Here is a 24126-nt window from a genome sequence, read left to right as displayed (position 1 = left end):
ATTTTCAATAGAGGCCTTTAATTTTAGGGTGTTACAATTTTGGGATGCCCAACTTTAAGCTCCTAAAGTTTTAAACATCTCAATACTTTGCTGAGAGCAGTATCCACAGCACTCTTTAGGCTAATTAAAAAAATGATGGGCTTGCATGGTTTTTAGGTGCTCAGCATTTTCTTCACTTTCAGTCATCTGGCTCCACAATGGGGCCTCTGTGTGCTCTCACGGACCTCTAAGTGGGCTCTTCACAAGCAAATCTGCCCGCATGAAGTTGGTTGCAGGATCAAGGCCCGTGTGGATGTCTGCAGAAAGTGATGGGCCAACAGATGTGGGGTACTGTGACAGAGTGCAAAGAGTGAACAGGTGAGACGGCACTCTGAACACTTTAGATGCTAATTAATTCCTTCAGAGGAAGCTGATTGGGGTGAATAAATAATCAGGCTGGGTGGGTTAAAGATTCAGTTAGCCCATCAGTCCAAGCCTGAGATAGTAAAAGGAAGGAAGTGCCAGTGGGGGAAGAAAAAGTGGAACGAGGCTAATTGAGCTCAGTTCACTCAGAGACCTCAGATCCTGAGAGGGCCAAATCACTGTAGATGTTGTAAATAGTCAGTTGCTCTGGGCTTGTAGTAGTACTAGAGGAGGGAAGTTGCAATAAAAGGTCACTGAGTAAACACCTAATGGAGTTAGTGGAGTTCTTGCAGGGAAGAAGACAGGAGGAGATGAATTTCCTGTTATGCATGGGGTCTTGTCTGGGATCATGATGTTCCCATTGGTGGGGACAGAGGACCAGATGGGTGAAGCTGGTGCCAGGAGTTAGCATTCTGGTAATGGAGCAGACCTTACAATGGTTGGTGGTGGAGCAAAAAAAAAAAAAAGATGCAGAAAGTTATGTATTTGTTCCAGAAACCCTACACGTGGAATGACAGTCCCTCCTTGCATGGCAGGTTGAGCAGCAGAATAGTCTGCAAGAGTTCATAAAGTAACAGGTGCAGGGGCAGCAGAACTGATATAGGGTCTGGTGAGGCTAGTGTCAGGGAACAACAGTTGGACGTGGGGTAAGCCTGTGTAAGATGGGCCCAGCAGAATACCTCAATGTGTTTTTATTAACTTTTGAGAGGGTAGCAATTGGAGCTGGATGGGATAAGGGATTGTGGGCCTTCTGTGTGGCACCCTATTTGTGCAGGGAAGGCAGGCTATATGGCCCTGAGTGAGGAACAGGCCTTAGTTTATGATAGGATAAAAGCAGCCAACGTGGAGAGGGTTGACCTCTTGGTTGAAAAATACCTCTGAAATTTTGGGACACTAGATGAACTGGAAGTGTGTGACCCAAGACATTCATGCAAAAATTATCAGACTGGGCAACGTATCAGCTGAGGGCTGAAGTGCAGAGGAAATAAGGCATGAAGATATTGGAACAAATTCTCCAGAACCTTTCTGACAGCGCACGTGTTTGGGTCCGGAAGTACCAGCTGATGACCCTGGAGGAAGCGGTAAGCTTGTAGAAGAGCTTGTGAACACAGACTTTCCAGGAAAGAATTCCACACATTTCAGGAACTGAACTCGGAAAGAAGAGGGCCATGCCCAGGATGAATGAAAGGGAAAAGGAGGAGATGAGGGGAACTCCTGTGGGTAGCTGGGGGGGTGGTTTTCTACCAGTGTGGGTGGCTGGGATATATGAAATGGGGCTACCTGATTATGGAATGTGGGTGCTCAAGATTTTGTGGATGGTCTAAAACTATTAGAGATGAACAGAAAAAGAAAACACCTGCAATCCCTGTAAAAGTGGGGAGGAGGTATCGGGGAGGGGGTGGCTGGTGGGCACTGTCTCAGGATTCTCTCATCTGGAGAGATTTGGTGGGATTGGATTCTGCCAAGTGGGATCCTGAAACTAGAATATATCCACAGCAAGAAGAGACTCTGCCCAATGGCAGAAATCCCCCTAGAGGCTAAGGAGAGGTTGAAGTGGATAGGGTGGAAGATGGGCTGCCTCATCCAGTCACTATAGGGACAAATTGGAGCCTCTTCCCTTATAAGAGGAAAATGTGTCCAGAGGCTCTCACAGGAGGAAACAAAACTAACAAGGAATGGAGCAAAGGGACTTGACATAAAAAAATCAGAGAACCCTGGACACAAGACAGGAGGAAAGCAGGACTTCCCTGGAGAAATGAAGGAAGGGAAAAGAGAGCCTCGAACAAGGGATAGTGGAAAATACAACCCTTAGCTTGTAGATGAAATAGTTCCAGGGAACCTCATTGCCAGAACAGCGGGAAGAGGAATCCCAGGAACAGTTCCTGGGGCTGGTGGAATCAGAGTCCCTAGTGGAGGAGAAAAAGAAGGGACAGCAACAGGTCCTGCCCCAAACCAAAAAAAGAAAGGGAAAAGAGAGTGAGGAAACAGGCTGCCAGTGGTGCAGAAACAGTTATGGAGGTGACCCCCAACATCAAGTGTGACTTCTGTGTGTGAAAGATGGACAGCCACCCTGGGGGCAAGCATGAGCAGAAGGAGTCCAGCACCTCCCTTAAAGAAAGGAGGGTGCAGGAGAAACAAAACCTGGCTGAGAGGCAAGAGGGACTAGGTGTGTGACAGAGTTCAGGGAGTGAACAGGTAAGCCTGCACTGTGATGACTTAGATGCTAATTAGTTCCCTAGAGGAAGCTGATTGGTGTGATTATCTAATTGGGCTGGTGGGCTGAGTGGGATAAATATTCAGCACAAGTCTGATAACGAGACACAGAAAGGAAGTGCTGGGGGTGGGGGAGGGTAGGAGAACACAAAATAGTTGAGCCCAGTCACACATCGGCCTCATGGAAGGGAAACCCCTATTCCCTATAGATCCTGAGGAGGGGGCCAAAAGCACTGTAGCTACTGTAAACAGACTGTTCCATGGGGACTTCAGTAGTACTGATGAAGGAAAGTTGAAATAAAAAGTCACTGAGTACACACCTGCTGGAGTTGGTGCACTTTCTGCAGGAAAGAAGACAAGTGGAGAGGCACGCCCTGTTACATGTACAAATGACCTAGGGTGACCAGACAGTAAGTGTGAAAAATCAGAACAGGGGGTCAGGGGTAGTAGAAGCCTGTATAAGAAAAAGACCCCAAAATCGGGACTGTCCCTATAAAATCAGGACATCTGGTCACCCTACAATGAGCACTGGCTCAATCTGGCACCTGGCCTCCAAACTGCTAATTCAAAAGCATTTAGAATTGTCATTTTGCTCATGATTTTGAATCATTTCTACTAACATACTTATAGCATAGATAAGCACTTATGCAAAGGAGAATTAGGTTTTATGCAGCATCTTAGTTTAGAATAATTAGAAATCGAAAAGATCTATTAGGTCAAATCTACTTCTCCTGACCCTCCTCTTAGTACAATATTGACGTTTGTATTTATTATTATTGTTAATAATAATAATAATAATAAATGACGCTGACGTACAATATAGCAAATATTAGCTTCTGAAATTAGTCAAGTGTCAAAGCTTAGAGACCCTGGTTTTCGTTAGCACTAAAAATAAAGGGCCTTTTATATCTTACATTTTCTTGGTGTTATTTATGTAGGGTATTACCACGACACTAATTTACCTATACATTCCTTTATTAAATCCAAAGGCCAAATAATATTTATACTATTGAGCTAAACATGTCTTAAAAAGCCCAAATATTAAGCAATTTACTACTACTAAACAGTAACAAAACATTTATAAGCATTTGGTCAAAATATGGGTTAACCCCAGGTGCGCTTAGCCCCGGATTGGTCACTTCCAACATGGTCAGGCAGGTATTAGCAAGGAGCCCTTTAAAAAAGTTTTCTTTTTTATATCTTTTTAACCAAGTGATGTCATTGCGAGTTATTGGACCTTAGCTAAGGCCAGATTGAAGGAGTTTTTTATCTAGCCAATTGTTTACTGCAACCGGTACCCAATTAACTGTGTTCTATTTCTATTACTTTAGCTCAAAGCTTAAATGAGGTCACACTGGTATTTTGAAGGGTCTTTACAAGTTTAACACAACAGTTCTTCTTTCTCGTGATTTTACTCTTTTTGGTCATATGTTTTGGGCTTATTGCTCATGCTAATATCCCAACTCAATTTAAAATCATAGTTCACTCATATCTATATTTCTACTCCCTCAGCTAGTCTCCTTGACTTCAGTGAGACTGGTTTTATAAGGACTGCTCACAGGAGTAGGGTGCAGTGTCCACAATTTGCACTGGCAGAGGTGGGAACTACATCTTCATTTGTGTATTTATTCTAAGAGCGCTTTAAATTGGTATGATGCATTTTTTGAACTCCAGACAATTGCTTGACACCTTTCTTCACATACTTGTACCCTTCATAGCAAGCAGTCTGGCATCGTACCAGGCAGGAGCTTTTGTTGATGAAATAAATCTGTCTTCAGCTCTTGTTACACGTTCTGCTTGCTGAACTCATCAAGTTTTTTAAATTAAAAAAAAGAAAGCCATGCTTGGTTATTTCCTTGCAGTCACTTGGTTTTCATTAGTACCTGTGCTACATAATCCAATCAAAGCCTTGCAATCCACATGCCCTGCACAGACATTTATTCTCCACTCGTTTAGATTATGGATGCATGATTGGTAAGGAGCAGTTTAGGGCTTCACTCGTTAATTGAATCATAGTTAATCCCAAGCAGTGTATTTTGGAATACACAAAGATGCCAGAGCTGGGTGAAATACTGTAGAAAACTATGCACTTGAAGTTTTAAATGAATTCTTTTGATGCTTTTTGTCTTTGTTTCTTGGCAAGAGCATGGCAAAGATGTTTAATCTCGGAAATGTTCATCAACACAACTGCCTCGGGATATTTGTAGAAAATAAATTTTGAATTGTAATTCTGAACATTTCTATCTGGATCTAGATATTTACATGGCCCTCCTCATCCTAGTATCTGAGCATCTCATACTCATCAATGGATTTTTTCCTTACAACACTCCTGAGTGTAAGGAAATCGCCACATTTTAGGGATGAGGAACTGAGACGAGGGGAGGTTGTGACTTGCCCAATGTCACACAAGAAGTGTGTGGTTTGAGCTGGGAATTGAACCCTTGTCTCCTGAGTCCCAGTCCAGTGTCCAGTTCCTTAGAATATCCTTCCTTTTCTTATGGGACACTTGATACTAATATATATGATCATCCGATCAAGGAAGAGAAACATACTATGTGACTTGTGTGTCCAGTGTACTGTGCTTGACTTCTGAATTGCTGGTATCGAATGCTTGAAGCAAGATTTGCAGCAGTATGTTTCTGAGCGATCAAGAGGCTGAAGTAAGTTTTATCGAAGGACTTCAAACATGTGGGGGTTGGGGTCACAGGCAGTTTTGACAAGAGAAAGGGGCTAAAATGAATATCTGAATTGCTTGCTGCAAATTGTTTATTCAGCTCTACTAGACGTGCAAGTAGATATCAATATAAAACAATGAGGGCCAAATACACTGTTACATAAGTACAACTCCCACTTAAGGCTCCTGTTCAGCAAGATATATAAGCAAGTGAATAGTCCCTGTGGCTACTATGAAAGTAAGATTATATAGCTACTTTGTGGTTCTGCAGTTCTGTAAGAGAAGCACTGGAAAAGTCACACTAAAATGGTGAACCAAAATTGCTCTTAATAACCGTAGAAACAAAACGAAGAACAGAATTGGTCGTGTGAGGAGGGGGGCATTAACTATCAGGAGTGAGGGAAAGGAGAGAGCTCATTTTTCTTGCTTTCATAGTCCAAGGGAAATCAGACAAACTTTATATACTTTCATCCTTCGTAAATTTGTGTTTTTCTCTAAATATAACTTTTCTTTAATACCATTTTTCTCTTCTACTTCATTCCTCCCCCTTATACGTTACCATGAAGGGGGTTTTATCTCTTTTCATATCTAATGCTCTAGTCCTAAAAGAAGAAGTGCCAAGAGAGAGTACCAGATGTTCTGGCCAGGAGCGGCTCCAGGCCCCAGCACGCCAAGTGCGTGCTTGGGGTGGCAAGCTGCAGGGGGCGCTCTGCCAGCGCCGCGAGGGCGGCAGGCAGGCTGCCCTCGGCGGCTTGCCTGCAGAGGGTCCGCTGGTCCTGCGGCTTCGGCAGTAGCTCCGGGACCAGCAGACTCTCTGCAGGCAAACCGCCAAAGGAAGCCTGCTTGGGGCGGCAAAAACCCTAGAGCCACCCCTGATTCTGGCTCTTCCCCCCGCCCGCACCCCTCCCCAAAAAAAGGATTGGAAAGGCATTCAGGAGTATGATGGCATGACATAAACCCTGGTCTCATCTGGTATTACCCCCGCAAGCCACCTTATGCTGCTCATATTTCTACTCCTTCTGTCTGATCCAAGCAGTGATTATGATCCCCTGCCCTGCTTTGTGAGGAACTTCTTAGCACTATCTGGACTGGTACCTTTTTTTCAGGGGGAATCAGAAGATACTGTACACCAAACTACTACTTCTCGTGCTGTGGAAATGTTAAGGCCTGGACTATCCCTCTGCACAAGTTTCTAAGAGCAGGACACCTTGAATCAACTCCAGTTGATGTCAATAGAAACATCTTCCATTGACTTCAAAGGAAATTGGATTAGGCCATTAAAGCATGGGCATCATCTATCCATGCTTTCAACACATTCACATGGCTGGTTATATAAGGGCAACAGGAGTGAACAGCCAGCAATGTTGCTTTTTCTTGTAATCTTACTCCTTTCTTTTTCCTCTACCATTTTAGACTCGATCCCCCTCTCCACATCATGCAAATTGTATTAACTGGTGTAGAAGTACTAGTAAGGAGGAATGTTAAGTTTATATAATTTAAATGAGAGAGGCATATCATATACATCATACATAAATACACATCATAGCAGAAAATTTTGCCTTGGGCTCAAAATTTCTCACTTCCTGTCACTCTGAGGAGGACAAAAAATGGCACATTTAATTCTGTTTTGTGGTGGGTTTTTTTTTTTTCTCCCTTTGGATGAGTAATTAACAGATGTGGCAATGTTCTAATGAGATATGGGTTTCCATTAGAAAATATCTGTTACTGAGCACAGGCAATCTATGTAGGGCTGATCTACAATGGGGGTGGGGGGTGAGGGGATCAATCTAAGATATGCAACTTCAGCTATGCTATTTGCATAGCTGAAGTTGAATTATCTTAGTTCGACTTACCTAGCTGTCCTCATGGTGGCGAGTTGACTGCCGTGGCTCCCCTGTCGATGCTGCTTACTCCTCCTGCCGAGGTGGAGTACGGGCATCGATTCACGGATCGATTTATTGCATCTAGACAAAATGCGATAAATTGATCCCTGATAGATTGATTTACTACCTGCCAATGTGGGAACCCTTGGTGGTAAACAGGTGTGCCAAATTGTAGTGACAAGTCAATGAGTGCCAGATCCTCAGATGGTATAAATTAGTTTAGCACCCCTAAGCAGAAACCAGGAATTGGGAGTTACCACAGTAGATGATCTTGCTCAATACAAATTAGACAGAAGGCACTTTACTGCATATAAAGAACTGGTGTAACAAATGAGGAGAACCGGCTGCCTTAGGATGCAGATCGTCATTTACTTCAGATCAATAGAGTGATGACAATTTACACTAGCTGAGGATATGCCTTATAGTTTTAATGTAGTCAGTCTAATTTTGATCTCACTTTCCACAGTGTAAATCAATAGTAATTACATTGAAGACAATATATTAACACGTGTGTGTGAGTATAGATTTAAGGAGATTTGGTCAACCTTTCCCTTGACCAGCTGGTATCCATCCCTCAAACGGTCTGGAACCCATGTTGCTTATTGAAAGAAATGATCAATATTTAGCCAGTTTGCCTCCAAAAATTAATAGAATCTTTGTTTGAGTGCCAGTTATGAGAGGACTATATGGCCAGTTATGTGGACTGCTAAGGGCATCACAGAATTGTCTTTGTTATCTGTCCTGGCACTTCTTAGTTCTGAACTCTGACTGCTGCAGAAGAAACACCTGAACCACTCAGGTTTCCAGTCTAAACAAATCAAATTAAAATGTAGTGGGTTAATACTAAATCATCATATTAATCAGATAATTAGTGGGTCTGTGTTGATAGTTCAAGACATTTGAGGTAAAGGGGCAATCCATTGACATCATCTCAACCATCTTACAAAAGTCCCAACTCAAATATAATTAAATGCAAAAATAGCGAAAAGTTGACACTGAAATCAAAGGAAAGCATCAATCATGCATTCACTCAGTCATGCACATAGAGGAACAGTTCCTGTTTTCAGACAGATACTTATAAATTTCTCTCTTATATTTTGTCAAGTATCAGGGGGTAGCTGTGTTAGTCTATATCCACAAAAACAACAAGGAGTCCAGTGGCATCTGAAAGATTAATAGATTTGTTTCTACTGTTAAAATTTAAAGTATTGTTTTTAAGAAGTTGTTTTCTGTTAGTCTTTAAGGTGCCACCAGACTCCTTGTTGTTCTCTTATATTTTGGTACTCAGTGGCTCAACTTTGAACAGCCTTTTTAACACACAATGTTTGGATGAAAGGTCACACTGGAACTTGGTCATGGCAAAAATCTTTGCCTCCAAAAAAGTCACAATTTTAACTTTCACTTTTTATATACAGGCCTGTCTGCCTCACAAGCACAACATGAGATCTGAATCAGGCCCCCTGTATGCAGTGTTTGAGATCATGGTGTAAATTAAGTTTTATTTTTTTACAGTTGTCAGGTGGTGGATGAATCAATTAACAAAGGTTATCCTCAAAGGTGTGTGTGTCGGGGGGGAGGACAAATAAATATAGAAATTTCAGACAACATTATAGATTTGCAACTAGCCAACAAAAGGGATTTTGTGTGTCATTACATTAACAATTATTTTTGAAACATACTATATACTTGATCTGTATATACAATTTCAATTTGCTGTAATTTTTAGGGAGTAAATAACTTATTAGAATTGTGTTCTACACAGTATTCTCCCACCATACTGTATGGTTAGAACATCTATTGAAATTTTGAATTGACAAGTCAGAGAGTTTGTTACCGTAATTAGACACAAGGGAGATCACAATAGTTGTTTTGCAGACTGCAGCCAGTCTCTCACCCCTAACTGTATTTGCATTTGTTATTTACAGGCTTGCAAAGATTTTGTGAAGATATAGAGATGATGATTGGATTCCAGCCAAGTAAATTCTGGAGAATCTGTTGGGCATTTGTGACCCCAACTATTCTAACTGTAAGGCAAATAATTTTCTGAATGTCTCCTGTTCAATCAGATTTTGTTTGTTTGTTTATGAAACCTGCTCTTTCCCAAACACAATTATCGCTCAAAAATATATATATTGTGATGGGGCAAGGCCAGATGGCTACAGTAATGTACTGAGAAACAGGTATATTAGCCCCAGGCTAAACAAATCCCTATAGTTACCCTGTGTTTTGTTCAAGAGTGTGGTTGTCAGATTGTTTTTTACCAGGTGTGGTGCTCTGCTCTCTCCCTTGTTGTTATCACTCGGGCTGCGTTGTGTGTGTTGCCATCTGTTGCTGCCCCAGCTTCTGGCATTGCTCCGGTTAATTCAAGGCACTGGAGCCAAATTAAGATCTTTCTAGGAAGGCCAGTAGAGTAGTACTTATTAGACACCTTGCAGCCCAATCAAGGCAGGCTAATCAGAGGGCACCCTGGGTTTAAAAAGGAAGCTCACTCCAGTCAGGCAGGGGATGAGCAGGAGGGAAGGGCGTGTGTGAGGTTGGGGAGCAAGAAGGCAAGAGAAGCTGAGAGAGAGAGAGAGTGAGAGAGAGGAGAGAGGAGAGGAGAGAAGGAGAGAAGAGGGGGGGGGGGGGGGGTGGGGGGGGGGGGGGGGGGGGGGGGGGGGTGGGGGGGGGTGTGGGGGGGGGGGGGGGGGGGGGGGGTGGGGGGGGGGGGGGGGGGGGGGGGGGGGGGGGGGGGGGGGGGAGGAAGTGGGGGGGGAGGATAAAAAGAAAGGTGTTGGAGGAAGGCGGCAGGGAAGTAGCCCAGGGAGTTGTAGCTGTCATGAAGCTGTTACAGGAGGCACTATAGACAGCTGCAATCCACAGGGCCCTGGGCTGGAACCCAGAGTAGAGGGCGGGCCCGGGTTCCCCCCAAACCTCCCATCTCCTGATCAGACACAGGAGGAGCTGACCCAGACTGTGGGTTCCACAAGAAGGGAAGATCAGTGAGGTGAACAAATCCGCCAATAAGCGCAGGACCCACCAAGGTAGAGGAGGAACTTTGTCACAATATATATATCAATTGTGTGCACATGTACACACACATACATATGTGTGAGTGTGTGTGTGTATATATACATATGTGCGCACATATACCTATATGCGTGTGTGTGTGTGTGTGTATATATATATAATTCTACAGTGTTCTCACCCATTGACTTCTAGAGGAATTTTGGGTGTGTTAGGACTTGAGCTGATCCTGTAAGTCCAGATTCCGCAAAGCACCTAAGCACGTGTGTAATACCCATGGAAATAAACTTTAGTAAGGCTTTTGATACTGTCTTGCATGACCTTCTCATGAACAAACTAGGGAAGTACAACCTAGATTTAGCTACTATAAGGTGGGTGCATAACTGGTTGGAAAATCATTCCCAGAGAGTAGTTATCAGTGGTTCACAGTCATGCTGGAAGGGCATAATGAGCGGGGTCCCGCAGGGATCGGTTCTGGGTCTAGTTCTGTTCAGTATCTTCATCTATGATTTAGATACTGGCGTAGAGAGTACACTTATAAAGTTTGCAGATGATATCAAGCTGGAAGAAGTTGCAAGTGCTTTGGAGGATAGGATTAAAATTTAAAATGATTTAGACAAACTGGAGAAATGATTTGAAGTAAATAGGATGAAATTCAATGAGGACAAATGCAACGTACTCCACTTAGGAAGGAACAGTCAGTTGCACACATACAAAATGGGAAATGACTGCCTAGGATGGAAAAGGATCTGGGGTCATAGTGGATCACAAGCTAAATACAAGTCAACAGTATAACCCTGTTGTAAAAAAAGCAAACCTCATTCTGGGATGTATGAGCAGGAGTATTGTAAGCAAGACACGAGAAGTAATTCTTCTGTTCCACTCATGCTGATTAAGCCTCAACTGGAGTATTGAGTCCAGTTCTGGGTGCCACATTTCAGGAAAGATGTGGACAAATTGGAGAAAGTCCAGAGAGGAGCAACAAAAATGATTAAAGGTCTAGAAAACATGACCTATGAGTGAAGATTGAAAAAATTGGGTTTGTTTAGTTTGGAGAAGAGAAGACTGAGAGGGGATATAACAGTTTTCAAGTACATAAAAGGTTGTTATAAGGAGGAGGGAGAAAAATTCTTCTTAATCTCTGAGGATAGGACAAGAAGCAATGGGCTTAAATTGCAGCAAGGGTGGTTTAGGTTGGACATTAGGAAAAACTTCTTAACTGCCAGAGTGGTTAAGCACTGGAATAAATTGCCTAGGGAGGTTGTGGAATCTCTATCATTGGGGATTTTTAAGAGTGGGTTGGGCAAACACCTGTTGTCAGGGATGGTCAGACTCTAGATAATACTTAGTCCTGCCTTGAGTGCAGGGGACTGGACTAGATGATCTCTCGAGGTCCCTTCCAGTTCTGTGATTATATATAAATAGATATTAAATGTGTAAAAGTTAAGCACATGCTTAAGTGTTTTGTTTTATTTCAATTTTTAAAATACCGCCATAGGCACCCACCCAATGCGATGCTGAATAGGGATGGACTTAAGCATGTGCTTAAAATTAAGCACTTAGTTAAGTGAATTATTTAATTGAGGCCTCAGTGTGTGATCCAGTTCTACTGTGGTGGTAGTGGGAATACACACATCCTTTCTCCAGGAGTGAAAGTGGGGGCATAACTATTTCTTACCTAGTGTTAGGATTGGTTTCACTTGGCACTTAGCAGGACCAATAACAAATGCTCTGTTCTGCCTGAAACTATGTCATTGTGCCAAACAAATTCAGTTCTATTGAACAGTTTCTGAATTGCACAAACATCATACAGGGCACCATAAACTAAGAATAGACTTTTTCTTTTTCTTTCTAACACTGGAGCAAAAGAAGGTTAGCTACTCAGTTATTAAAAGCAATGCTTCACAGTGCCAGTAAGTGGCACTGTATGCTAGTAGTTTGGTTGTGATATCTCTAATGAAACTTAAGTTGATATTTTTGGGGGCAAAAGCCATATAATTTTTCTGCTGTTGTCAAGATTATCTTGTATGGTGTTAATTTTCTCATATAGTCCTATTAAAAATATATTTTGTAGTTTTATAACTCCATACCAAAAATGTGGATGATATTATCTCTAATTCCCTTTTATTCTTTGCTATAATTTTAGATCTGCATCTGATTAAAAAATTACACAAGGGCTCTGAATTTTAAAATCAGTAAAGCAATGTTTTCCATTTGCTAGAGTCAAAATAGGGGATCCATGGGCTTGTGTAGCCTGGGATCTGAATTTTGAATTTGGCCACAATGTTGTATTTTCTTGACATCTGATAAACATTGGTACTGGAATGAGAGAACCTGTCTGTGATTCTAAAACTTCTGGTTGACCGCTGAGCTAAAACAAGACATAAGAACTGATAGCAGTCAAGGACTAGGACCAGGAATTGAATCTTGGTCTCCCCTATGGTCTGTGACCACACACTGGAAGCAAACCATAAGGCCAGCTCAAGCCCATATGTTTCAGCTGAATTACAAGAATTGGAAAATACAACATCTGTAGTAGTAAATGATTTTATATTGATCAGTCATGATACAATCATTATGCAATAGGAAAAGAGCACAGAAAACAAAGCAGTATCTCTTCCTACTGTGGTCTTCTGTAATACTAATATTTGGTGTATTTTCATGTCTTAAGATTAGAGTTTAAATTACTTCATGTCTCCAGAAATAAAACTGACCATTTTTGTATGTGCCTTCACATAGCTATATTGCTATAAATCTCGTGTGCAATTATTGGGCACATAGGCAGTTCACAAAAGTTACTGAATTATGCACAAATGTAAGCAGATGCATTGCTATTTATACAGTAAGTGAAATGGAGTAACTTCACATAATTATATTAGGAAACACTGCCAATAGACTGTGTAATAAAGCTTATTACCCTAGGGACAAGATTCTAATCTTAATTCCGATGGTGTAAACCTAAAATAAATCTATTGATTTCAATGGAATTATGCTGGCTTTACACTGGTGAAACTGAGATCAGAATGTGACCCTAAACTTCCAGAAGCGTTATTATCACATAGTTTCTCTCTCTCTCTCTCTCTCTCTCTCGTGTGTGTGTGTGCAAACATCTCTGATTATACTTGTGTTTACTGAAAGTGTGCATGTAAATCAGACTCTGTGTGTTGCTTATTAAAATATATTTTCTTTGTTTTCAGTTTATTCTTTGCTTCAGTTTTTACCAGTGGGAACCAATGACCTATGGAGCTTACCATTATCCAGGCTGGTCGATGGTCCTTGGATGGCTGATGCTGGCCTGCTCTGTTATTTGGATCCCTATTATGTTTGTGATAAAAATGCACCTAGCCCCTGGCAAATTTATTGAGGTAATTCTTGAACATCACACCCTCTTAAAAATATAGTCACAGAGGATTATTTTCTATAATTTACACTGATTCAGGTGTTGGGAATTGTTGACTGTTTATTAGAAAACTTTTTTTATTGCAGTACAAAATGCAGCTGGTTGAAATGCACACCTACTGCTCCCCTCTTCCACAATAAAATGCACCTAAATCACTATAGGCTTGATCCTGTGAGATTGAAGGAGCTCAGACCCTCACAGGATTAGGTCCTAAAACAGTGACAGTTGCAGATGACTTACTTGCTGGTCTTTCTGCTTTTTGACTCAGATCTGCCTCGTGTGGAAGCAGAATGGAATTAGAAAGCAGCAGGTACTAGAGAGCCGTAAGGCGTTTCAGGCCCTAGAAAGTTTCAGACACTAGAAGGTATCAGGTTAGATCGCTCTATAGAGAATCATGCAACAGAAAGCATCAGTCCTTAGAAGACATCAGACACTAGGTATCATCTGGACATATCCCCCTGAATGTCCTGCTCGCAGCTCAAGCTACAAACGGTGAAAATGAACTCTTTATCTTTCCACTTAAACCTCTTTGCTTCTTCATTGCGTTGAAAACACTCTAACCCTCCCTGTCACACAGACTTATGACTGCTGTGTTTTGGGTTGTTTGTTGTTTTTTTTTATTCCTCCTTCCTACAATTCAGGGTGCTGCTGATTCTCTCTCTCTCTTAAAAATTCCCTACAGCACCTCTGGTTAATATGCTTGGCCATTCTCTGGCTGCCTCCCATCTTGGCTTCCACAACCTCCCCTTCACTTGCATTCCAATTTCACATTTTACTCCCCTCTGATCCTTTCACAATGATATGGCTAAAACCATCCCCCATGCTAACTACTTGGACCGTATCACCCCTTCACTGACTTTCTCCCACCATTTGAATCAGTTCAGTGCTCTCATCCTCACCCTTTACACTCACTGTGCCCTGGCCTATGTACCTGCATTCATTTCATGCTACTCCCTTCTTTGCATGTCGCCTTTCCCTCTCCTCTTCATGCTTTCTTTCATACTATCCCCTATTCCCATATTCCCCCTTCTTATTCTAAAGCAACAGGCACCCCCACTTTCTTTCTTCCTTCCAAAGCCCTCTTTGCAACTCACCTCTGCAAAACCCACAGAGAGCAAGGCTGTAGAAAGGGGAAAAAAATAGAAACATCCTCTGGGTACCTCCATGTGTCAGACTGTCCACACCACAGGGCCAGGACCACGTCTTCCTCTGTTTTGTATAGAACCAAGGTGCTTGATGTTCAGTGCTGGAAAACCCGTTGGGCAACAGAATGTATCTATGGTTTGTCAGACTGCAGAGGGCACTGGAGTGCATCAGGCTATAAAAAGAACATAGCACACAACAAGTGAAGCAAGAAGTTAAATTTACTCTTGTTTGCCTTTGTCCAACTCTGATCTAGTATCAGAGCTGTGGGCCTAAGTTGGAAAATAGCAATACACAAACTGGTGCTCCTTTTTAAAAGGCCACGACCCAGTTTCCCTCACTGAGAAATAGTACTCTGCTTCTGGTTTCCTAATTTATCCACTTGGCACTGGGATTATTTATTGCCTCAGAGAGCAGGGTGTGCTCCCTAGTGTCCTTTAACCAGTGCACTCAAGGAAATGCAAAAAGTCATATCCTGACTGAAAGGAGGGAAGGGTTTAGCTGCAGTTATTTCAGCTTTAGCGCAGTATTTCCTGAACCATTGAGTCTGCTGCATAAATTTATTATGGTTGATTTGGGAGGTAAAGGTTGCAAACTGCTAATTAAGCAGAGATTAAAATAACTGATATAGAGACTTGATTCATTTTAATAGGTAATAAACATATAATTGTTCCCTCTTAAACCATCAGAAATATGTTTTCTTTCCTTTTTATATATAAATGCTCCAACCACATTATATCTTCAATAAAGAGATCAGTGGAAAGATTAACAAGATATTCATTGTTGGTAATTTTGCCAGGTTAATCTGCTACTTTTTTTGGGCCACAGATAGAAATGATATATTTTGTCATCAGCTAATTAAAATCTTTGCTCACTCATAGCAATGTATTACTTTTTGGTCATTTGTATACTTTTGGGAAATATGCTAAACAAAAATCCAATTATTTTGATGCAGCTACCCACTGCTTAGCCGATTGGCCTAAGTAATTGAGCACGTCCTTTAGTGAGTGAGTTTAGCAATCTGTGGCAGTGGTTATGAGTTCCCTTCATATGGTATGAGGGGAGAATATATAATTAAAATCTGAGCATTTTATCGTCTATTAATCTTGCAAACTTGTGCAAAACAAACACTGAGCAGCAGAGCATTTTAATATCTCCTTGCAGGATATTATCAATAATTTCAGATCAGCCTAACCTAGTTTCCTCCATTGAATTGTAATTCTGCTCTATAATTTTAAGGGATTTTTTTTTCTCTCCTACACTGTACAGAGACTCAAGCTGGTCTGCTCTCCACAGCCTGACTGGGGCCCATTTTTGGCTAAACACCGTGGTGAATGTTACAAGAATATGATTGATCCACTGGGAACTTCCTCCCTTGGACTTAAACTGCCAGTGAAAGATTTAGAATTGGGAACCCAATGCTAGTAATTCCTATATTGGTGGCAATAATGTGTACAGCCTTTTTAATTTTTCTTTTATTAGTTTGTCTCCTTTGTTGTTTTTCACAGATGCTAAAAGTGGTTGCTTAGAAAGTAGGACTTATTGTTGCATGCTGTAGTGAAGAACTAGACGGCCACTTTAAGTACTGTTTTGTTTTGTTTTGTTTTTTTAGTGATGCCCAGGACCTATTATTTCCACTGTGAAATAGTAACATGACATCGTGCAACTGGTCAAACCTCTTTTAAAAAAAATAAATAAATAAAAAAGGGTCAGGCACAGCCCAACAGGAATGATTGTTGAGTTTAACCATTTAGATAGGGAAATGGTTTCTGTCCATTTAGGGCCAATTCTACTCTGACATGGGACTCCAGTCTCCCTTTGACATGGGACTGAGAATTCCTTACTAGTGTAACTGAAAGGAGAATTTGACCATTGGGATGGCATGTGAGGGACTGAGTGGATATTGTGGCCCATTTGGCCAGATTCTGACCTCTGTAATATTGATGGTAATCCAGAGTGACACCACTGGTCCTGATGGAGTCACTCTACATTTACCCTGATAGCAGAATGTGGCCTGCAGAGTCTGCAAACAATCCTTCTATTAAATAAGTACTGATTATACCGAAGCTTATTTCAAGGCTTTCTGACTCAGTCAAGGAGTTAACCTTTAAACACCAAGCACCAGTATTGGATGTATGACATCAAAACAGGAAGAGCTTAACGAGCCATTCAACACTTTTGAGGAGAAAAATAGAAGCACATGCAAAATGTATTTGAGATCAGGACTAATGTTGTATTTGAGTCTGAAAGTTGGTTTGAAATAGTGCCATAATGAGGCAGATGGGCATCACTATTTTAATTAATTTCATGCATTCCCATTAATAATTTGATATGTCTTTTTCATTAAAAATGCCTGTTACACTGAGTATCTAAATTTCATTGGCAAACTGCACACATAAGTACAAACCCAGTTTTATTCACTTCATCAGAGTATTCTGAACATGTTTTCTTTGCTATCTTCACTTTTGTTTAAAATCTCCCGTAAAGAAGCCATCATATAATTTGTGCCTAATTTTATATTCTTACAGTTGTAGATGTATTCTAGTTTCCACATGACAACAGTTATTAGAATGTAGGTGTGCTGTTTAACTTAGTGATTCCCCTATTTGTTCTCTTATAAACTTCTTTATGTAACCTGTAGCTATATTTGTCTCTTTCAGCCAAAGGGGAAATACCTGAACCCCTATTTCTGTCTCTCTCTATAGTGTGTGTGTGTATATATATATACATACAGATATATATAAATTCTTCAAGACAGTATCCTTGTATAACAATCTGAGCTGTGCATAGTTTCTTTCCTTAAATTTTTTTACTGTCAACCTTTTCATTAAAAACAATTAAATACAATAAAGTAATAAGACTGGATAGACAAAATTATAAGGAAGAGAATGAATACTTTAGTAGATTGTTGTTTTAACATTGCATTGCAGTAGTACATCCTCTATCACTGCATTTTAGAAATCCAGTAAATGTATGGCAATCTGAGTGTTAGTTTTAAATATTTCTGCTACCTAATGGGCAGAGTAAAAATAGAGATTTTAGGAGTACCTTTAATTAACTGAATATAAATTACCCCAAATTATTGTAAAGTGCACTATAAAGAGGGAGAAAAATATGTCTTCACTAAATTGGCAAAACTGCAACCTTTATTATGCTGGTGTATTCTATACATATATATGAGATTTTTAAGAGTGATCAGTGTTCATGTAGTGTGTACTAGTGATGTTTTATGTCCCTATAAATATCTTATCAACCAGTGTAGAGATATGGTGAGTTTAGAGTAGTGTAGCCTGAGTTTTTTCCCCACTATTGTAGTAGCCAATCTAAATGTAATTTCCTTTTGGGGACTGTTTATATCATGTTCTTTTTTTCGTGTTCACATTACAGGGTCTCAGGTAAATCTTCAGTTAAAATGTGTCTGTAGATGTGATGTTTTCATCCTGTTTAAGAAAACAAAAACAAACAAAAACTAGACCTTAATGTAACATTTACAAAATAAATAATTTATTTTGTATATAGATATTAAAAAATCATTTTGCTGAACTTTCTTTTTTATGGGGCAAATAGTGTTGCCAGTTATTGACACTGCTAGGGATATTCAATCCTCAGGCAGCATACATGAAGCACAATCAAATATTTGTCGTTAAATGAAGTGGGAATAGATTTTGAAGCATTGGCCCCTAAATCTGTCTTATGCTTTTTTCTGTTTGTTGTCTTTACTTGTGTCAGTATTGCACAGAACATTAAGATCGTGACCCTTCCACAAGCATCTCTGCCTTAAAGCTGCACCAACTTGATTCAGCTTTGCCAGCTGATTCAACAGAGAGCTGCTATTCTAACTTGTTCTTGGTTTTATTTCCCTGTGTGAGCAATACTTGAGGAGCTACCCCTTTTGTGGCATAATGAAATTTCATAAATACAAGATGAAAATTAGCTCCTCCAAGCCTCTCTGGCTGGAGTAAAAAAGAAAATTGTTTCACATTTAATGAATTACCAGCTGTCTTCCCAACACGTAGGGTGAAGAAGGAAGCCTAAATCAGCGCCAGCTATTGGGAATGGTGTGTTTTCACCAGGATGAACAATACTTGGCCTCTTTTTTTTTTAATCCTTACTGGCTAAAACCTGAGCTTGACTTTTTTTGGAGCCCAACCCAATTTATACTAATTACTGCCTTTGTTTTTTGTTTTTTTTTTTAAATACTATTGATTTTGCCATGTTTGTTAGGAAATGGTGAGTTAGCCTAATAGTTGTGAATCCTTTTCACTTTCTGGCTTGTTTTTCAGAAGACACATTTATTTGAACTGGAATTAACTAACTCTGTAAAGTGCAGCTGGTAACTTCCACTGTGTAAGGATATCACTTGCTTACTTCCTGTTTTAAAAGTGTAAAGATAAATCATTTGCAGGGACACTGTTAGGTTAACAATAAAATAATACAAATAAAACATTGCTAACTGTGTCATTAGTTAAGCTACTAAAAGGGAGAGAATAAGAAAAATATAATTTTTCAAGATTTATGTAATTGTAGTGTTTTACTGTTTATATTTATTTTATTTATTTATCTTGCACTTCACTTAGGCTTTGGTCCTGCTCCCACTGAAGTCAGTGGCACAGAATCAGGCCTTCAGTTGAAACACTGAATAGACTAGTCAGTTTCATTTTGTTTCTAGTCAGTTTCACTTTCTGGTTTTCATGTGCCAGTGTTTGGCTTGCAAAAACTGCAGGGGAAATTTTAACTAAAAGAAAAAAACCTATTTTCAGTTTAACTAAAAAAGTGGAAATACTTCTGTTATGTTTTTAAAAAGCTTTAAATTTATTTACCAAAACTAAAAGCTGAGATTAAATTAGAAGTGTCCCTTTAAGTGAAAAGTAATGTTACAGTTGGGGAAAGCACTTTATCATTGTCTAGTAAAGTTTGCACATAGGCATTTTATAACATGAAAGTATTTCAGTAACTGATTAAATATCAGAAAATATTTAAAGAGAGGGGAAAAAGCCATATTTTCATAAAGGTGACCTATTTACATGCTGGTCTATCAGTCTTATAAGGAAAAAAAATTCAAAAAACTGATAAGGTTTGCCTCTATTGCAATTTTTTACAAATGAGATTGAATTTCTGGACAAGCTGAGATGCACTATTATATGCATTAAAATTATACTTAATGCAAATCATTTCCATTTTCAAATTCTTTGGGGTATTCCTAGTGTTTTTAAAATGCAAGCAATATACAAAATCTGTGTTTCAGTTAGACACAGCAGCACATTGATTCCAAAAGAAGGGTTTAACAAAATGACCTTTAATTGAAAAAGACTTGGAATGTCTTTATACTAATGTTTCATTTGGGTCAAGTTATCCTTTTGTTAGGTTCTGCTTCATTGATTGTATAGATGTGCCTCAGTGCCGAAGATCATCACCTCCCATTTATTGTGGTTTCCTCCTGCCATTTCCAATTCATTTGTTTTATCACTGACCCTTTATTTGAATACACACAGTCATGTGGCTTATAATGATCTCTTGCTAGCTGTGTTTTAATGGTTGCTTTTTCATGCAGACATTGATGTTTATTTTATTTTACATCTTTCTCTATTTTGCAATCTCAATTTAAGAGAGACTGTTGATATTTGCAGTTGAAGGCTGCATGGCTTTGGCATGCAATGCTCATGGTTAGGAAGTGTTTTAGCTAGGTTTCCTAAAAGCTGCCAGTAGGTCTAGTGGGTTTATAAGATGCTTGTTTCTGAGCTTGTACTTAAACTTCCTGTAAATAATGTACTGTATTTGTGAAATGGCTGGAGCTTAGTATTCCAGGGGACTCCTGCCACAGACTCAGAGGGAGAAAACCATTTATGGTATTTACGATTTCTGCCTTTGTCACCATCAGGCAGCCTATAACTAAAGAGAGACCGCTTTCTTGATGGGTTTAATTTAAAATGTGAGAGCTGGGCTGGACCTCATGGCTTGCATTATTATGATTTGCTCGTCATGTTTTAAATACATCTTCAGGTAACCATTTGCCTTATAGGTGTATTTCATTGTTAGAAATATAATTATTGTTGACTAGAATATGTTATGTCTGTAACCAATAGTGTGTAGTGTACTTTGTGGGGCAGATCCTTAGCTGGTACAAGTTGTCACAGCTCCATTGCAGTCAATAGAGTTGTGACAGTTTACACCAGCTGAGGATCTGTGCCTGTGTCTTTTTGGCACTTTATTGTGGACCTATCACTGAATAGGTTAATTCTTAATTACTTGCGTAATGTCATATACTTACAGGCATTCTATGGGGGTACTGCTGCCTATGGATAAAGATATGTACCCTAATCAGGTTGTTGTATTTTTTCATTAGCTATACATGGAGAAAATATATTATGTTACAAAGAGTGCATCATATATCTTATATAGCGCATATTATATGCTGTACATTATTCATTTAAGAAGTCATTCTTGAGGCCCTACCTCAGATTTTGTATTTATGTGTACAAATGCAATTTATTGTATTATATATTTGCCTATTATATTCTGATGTTATAAATTAGAATTTATCCTATAATGTATGGGTTCTAAAAACACTAAATAAATGTCCAGTGTTTAAAAGAAAAAATTGTTAGTGTTATGTCTACTGAAAACAACCCCCTCTACCACCGACATCATTCTTACTTAACACACTGCCATAAGATATCTGCAGAATTGATCCGTTTGAATGTTAGAAACCTTGAGCGGCAACTGAAAACAGCTCTCTTGGGAAAGAGAAATATTGCACAGCTGCAGAAACATATCAATTAAATGGTTAGATTCTTAACTATTAAAAGACTCTGTAGCTTGTTGAATAATTACTCATCTAAGGATGAACTGGATTTGTTTATATCCTTTTATTTGTATCAAATTAATCATGCCAAAGATTTTTGAACCACAAAAAACAGAGGGTGGAAAGAGATTGATACTGAGAGATGGAGAGGAGGAGAGGGAGTAGAGTTTAGTTATAGAATTGGAAGCTCCATGCTGGCTTTTTACACCATTTGTGTCTTTTCTTCTAAAATGTAACCCTGAGCTTTTCCAGTCCGGTAATTGCAATGTAAAGGTAGAAACATATAGTAATAAACACACTGTAATGGACTCCCATTTACCAGCACTATGCTATTAAAATGAAACCCATCCAACCATTTTCACTAACAGTAGGGGAAAAAGATGCTTTTGACAAGCCATCCTTAAATATAAAGTTGCAATTAGACATCTAATCACTATACTGTGGCATGAGACAGACACATATGCTAATGAAATAAAACCAAAACATACATTTGCATTATGTTAAGGTTGTGAATGCGATACCTGTCAAGGGCCCAATCCTGAGAATTACTGAGTGCTTGGGAGTTTTTCAGCAATTCCCAGGACCAGCTCCCAAAAGATAGAAACTATAGGCTTTGTTCTGTCTGTAAACTACACTGTTGTGAGAGAGACAAAATTGGAATGGATGATGAAATAGTATAATGATACTCTATAACACGCATTTCATCTCCGAGCTCTGCATTATCATGAAGCACTGCAACCCTCCTGAGAGACTGGCACGTATCATCTCCATTTTACAGATGGGGAAACTGAGGCACAGTTGTGATTTTCCCCAAGGTCACACACTGAGTCAATGTTAGACCCAATAATAGAACACCGGTGTTTTGGAAGTAGATGACTGCTAGTTTTCTGCCCTCACCATTAGGAACCATTCCCTTCCAGCATTAACTTTTCTGAGTTTAGCGGACATAATGTTCCCTACTTTAGATTTTTGTTTATATGGATTTTTAGGTGAACTTATGTAAGTGATCTTTGAAGTTATGTATATTACAGAAACTTTCATAAAATGTCCTGTATTGAAATTGGATGCATATATTTAAATGGGAATCAGTCCAATGTGGTAAGCAGGGGCCCTGTTAAAGTTCCCATGGCCAGAATTTAGGCCAAAACCAGCCCTTCTGATCCTAGGAATCTATCTGCTCCTGAAAACAAGGTTTAAAGTATAACATAATGGCAAGGTGAATCACCAACAATAAATTCAGAGTGCTGAGTACAGGTGTCTCTTTCACGTCTGTGAAATTCCTCTGCTTTCTGCCTTGCTGGCTCCTGAGGAAGATGACGACTGGCTAGGCCAATGTCACATGCACAGGGACACACGTGCCACCTACATGTATATGCCCATGGACAAAAACAAAGTTGTAAGGTCTAATTTTAGGCCCTACAAGTATCTTGAACATAATCTATGTATTTAGGCATTTTGAAAACATTTTGGTATATGACAGTATTTTAGTAAACTGTTCACTTGGTAATTTAGATTGTAAGGACTTTTTCTGGTCTATTATAATCTATTACACAGGTAGGCAACTTATGGCACGGGTGCCAAAGGCGGCACGCAAGCTGATTTTCAGCAGCACTCTCACTTCCCAGGGTCCTGCCCCCTGGTCCAGGGGGACTCTGCGTCTTAATTTAATTTTAAATGAAGCTTCTTAAACATTTTAAAAACATTATTTACTTTGCATATAACAATAGTTTAGTTATATGCTATAGACCTATAGAAAGAGACCTTCTAAAAATGTTAAAATGTATTACTGGCATGCGAAACCTTAAATTAGAGTGAATAAATGAAGACTCGGCCCAGCACTTCTGAAAGGTTGCCGACCCCTAGTCTATTATGTAAATCTTAGTATGGAGTCTCTTAACCTGTTGAAGTGATAATGAAGCTGTTGTGCTCCATCATGTCTGTTAGGCCACAGGACCTATATGTTATGAGCTATATTTGCCCTCCAATGAATTATAGCAAAGTGTTTTGTTTACCAGTACCCTCTACTGGATGCCATGTCATATTTGCTCATAATATTGTGGTGGTGATTTACTTTTGTGGCTGTAGCTTGCAAAGCATATATACCCTCATACTGCTGCAACTAACAGATTTGCCATGATCTCAAGTGATAAAGGCCTGTGTTCTATCTTTGATGCTACATGCATGTAGTTTAGCTGGCAATGCCACCGGCACATTTTTCAGATAAGTGATTATAAAGAACTTTTTTTTTTTTTTTTTTTTTACACTGATAATTCTTTGCAGTTTAAGCATCTTTCATCCAAGGAACTCAAATTGCCTTAAGCCCTCTGAGGTAGTATAAAGGAAACACATCTTCTGAAATGCCACAAACTCTGTGGTAGAAAGGACTAGCAGTTACAGTTAGCTCCATCGCATAACAATTTAGTGAAGATGCATACAGCATCCAGTTGGAAGTACCAGGGGAATTATTGGTAAATAGAATATTAATGTGAACTGAAAACTAGCTAGCCTGCCAGAGTTAACATCTTACACTTGCAAAAAATGTCATCAGATTGTTCATTGCTACAACTGTCTAGGATTTAAATTTCTAAATTTCATCTGCACC

At 39.7% G+C, this 24126-nt stretch overlaps 1 protein-coding gene across 1 annotated transcript in view; it reads left to right on the top strand.

Annotated features, from left to right (window-relative positions):
- SLC6A5 (solute carrier family 6 member 5) overlaps positions 1-16147 on the top strand; it is a 60559-nt gene extending 44412 nt beyond the window's left edge. Inside the window, exons 13-15 of the mRNA XM_032794580.2 lie at positions 9099-9199; positions 13377-13544; positions 15992-16147. Of these exons, the coding sequence (XP_032650471.1) occupies positions 9099-9199; positions 13377-13544; positions 15992-16147 (425 nt within the window). The remainder of the gene's footprint in view (positions 1-9098; positions 9200-13376; positions 13545-15991) is intronic.
- The last annotated feature ends 7979 nt before the right edge of the window (positions 16148-24126 follow it).

The sequence above is a fragment of the Chelonoidis abingdonii genome, chromosome 4 (genome assembly GCF_003597395.2).
Source record: "Chelonoidis abingdonii isolate Lonesome George chromosome 4, CheloAbing_2.0, whole genome shotgun sequence".
In the NCBI taxonomy this organism is placed as follows: domain Eukaryota; kingdom Metazoa; phylum Chordata; order Testudines; family Testudinidae; genus Chelonoidis; species Chelonoidis abingdonii.
The sequence above is the reverse complement of the archived record's forward strand: the minus strand, read 5'-3'. Positions and strand labels throughout refer to the sequence as shown.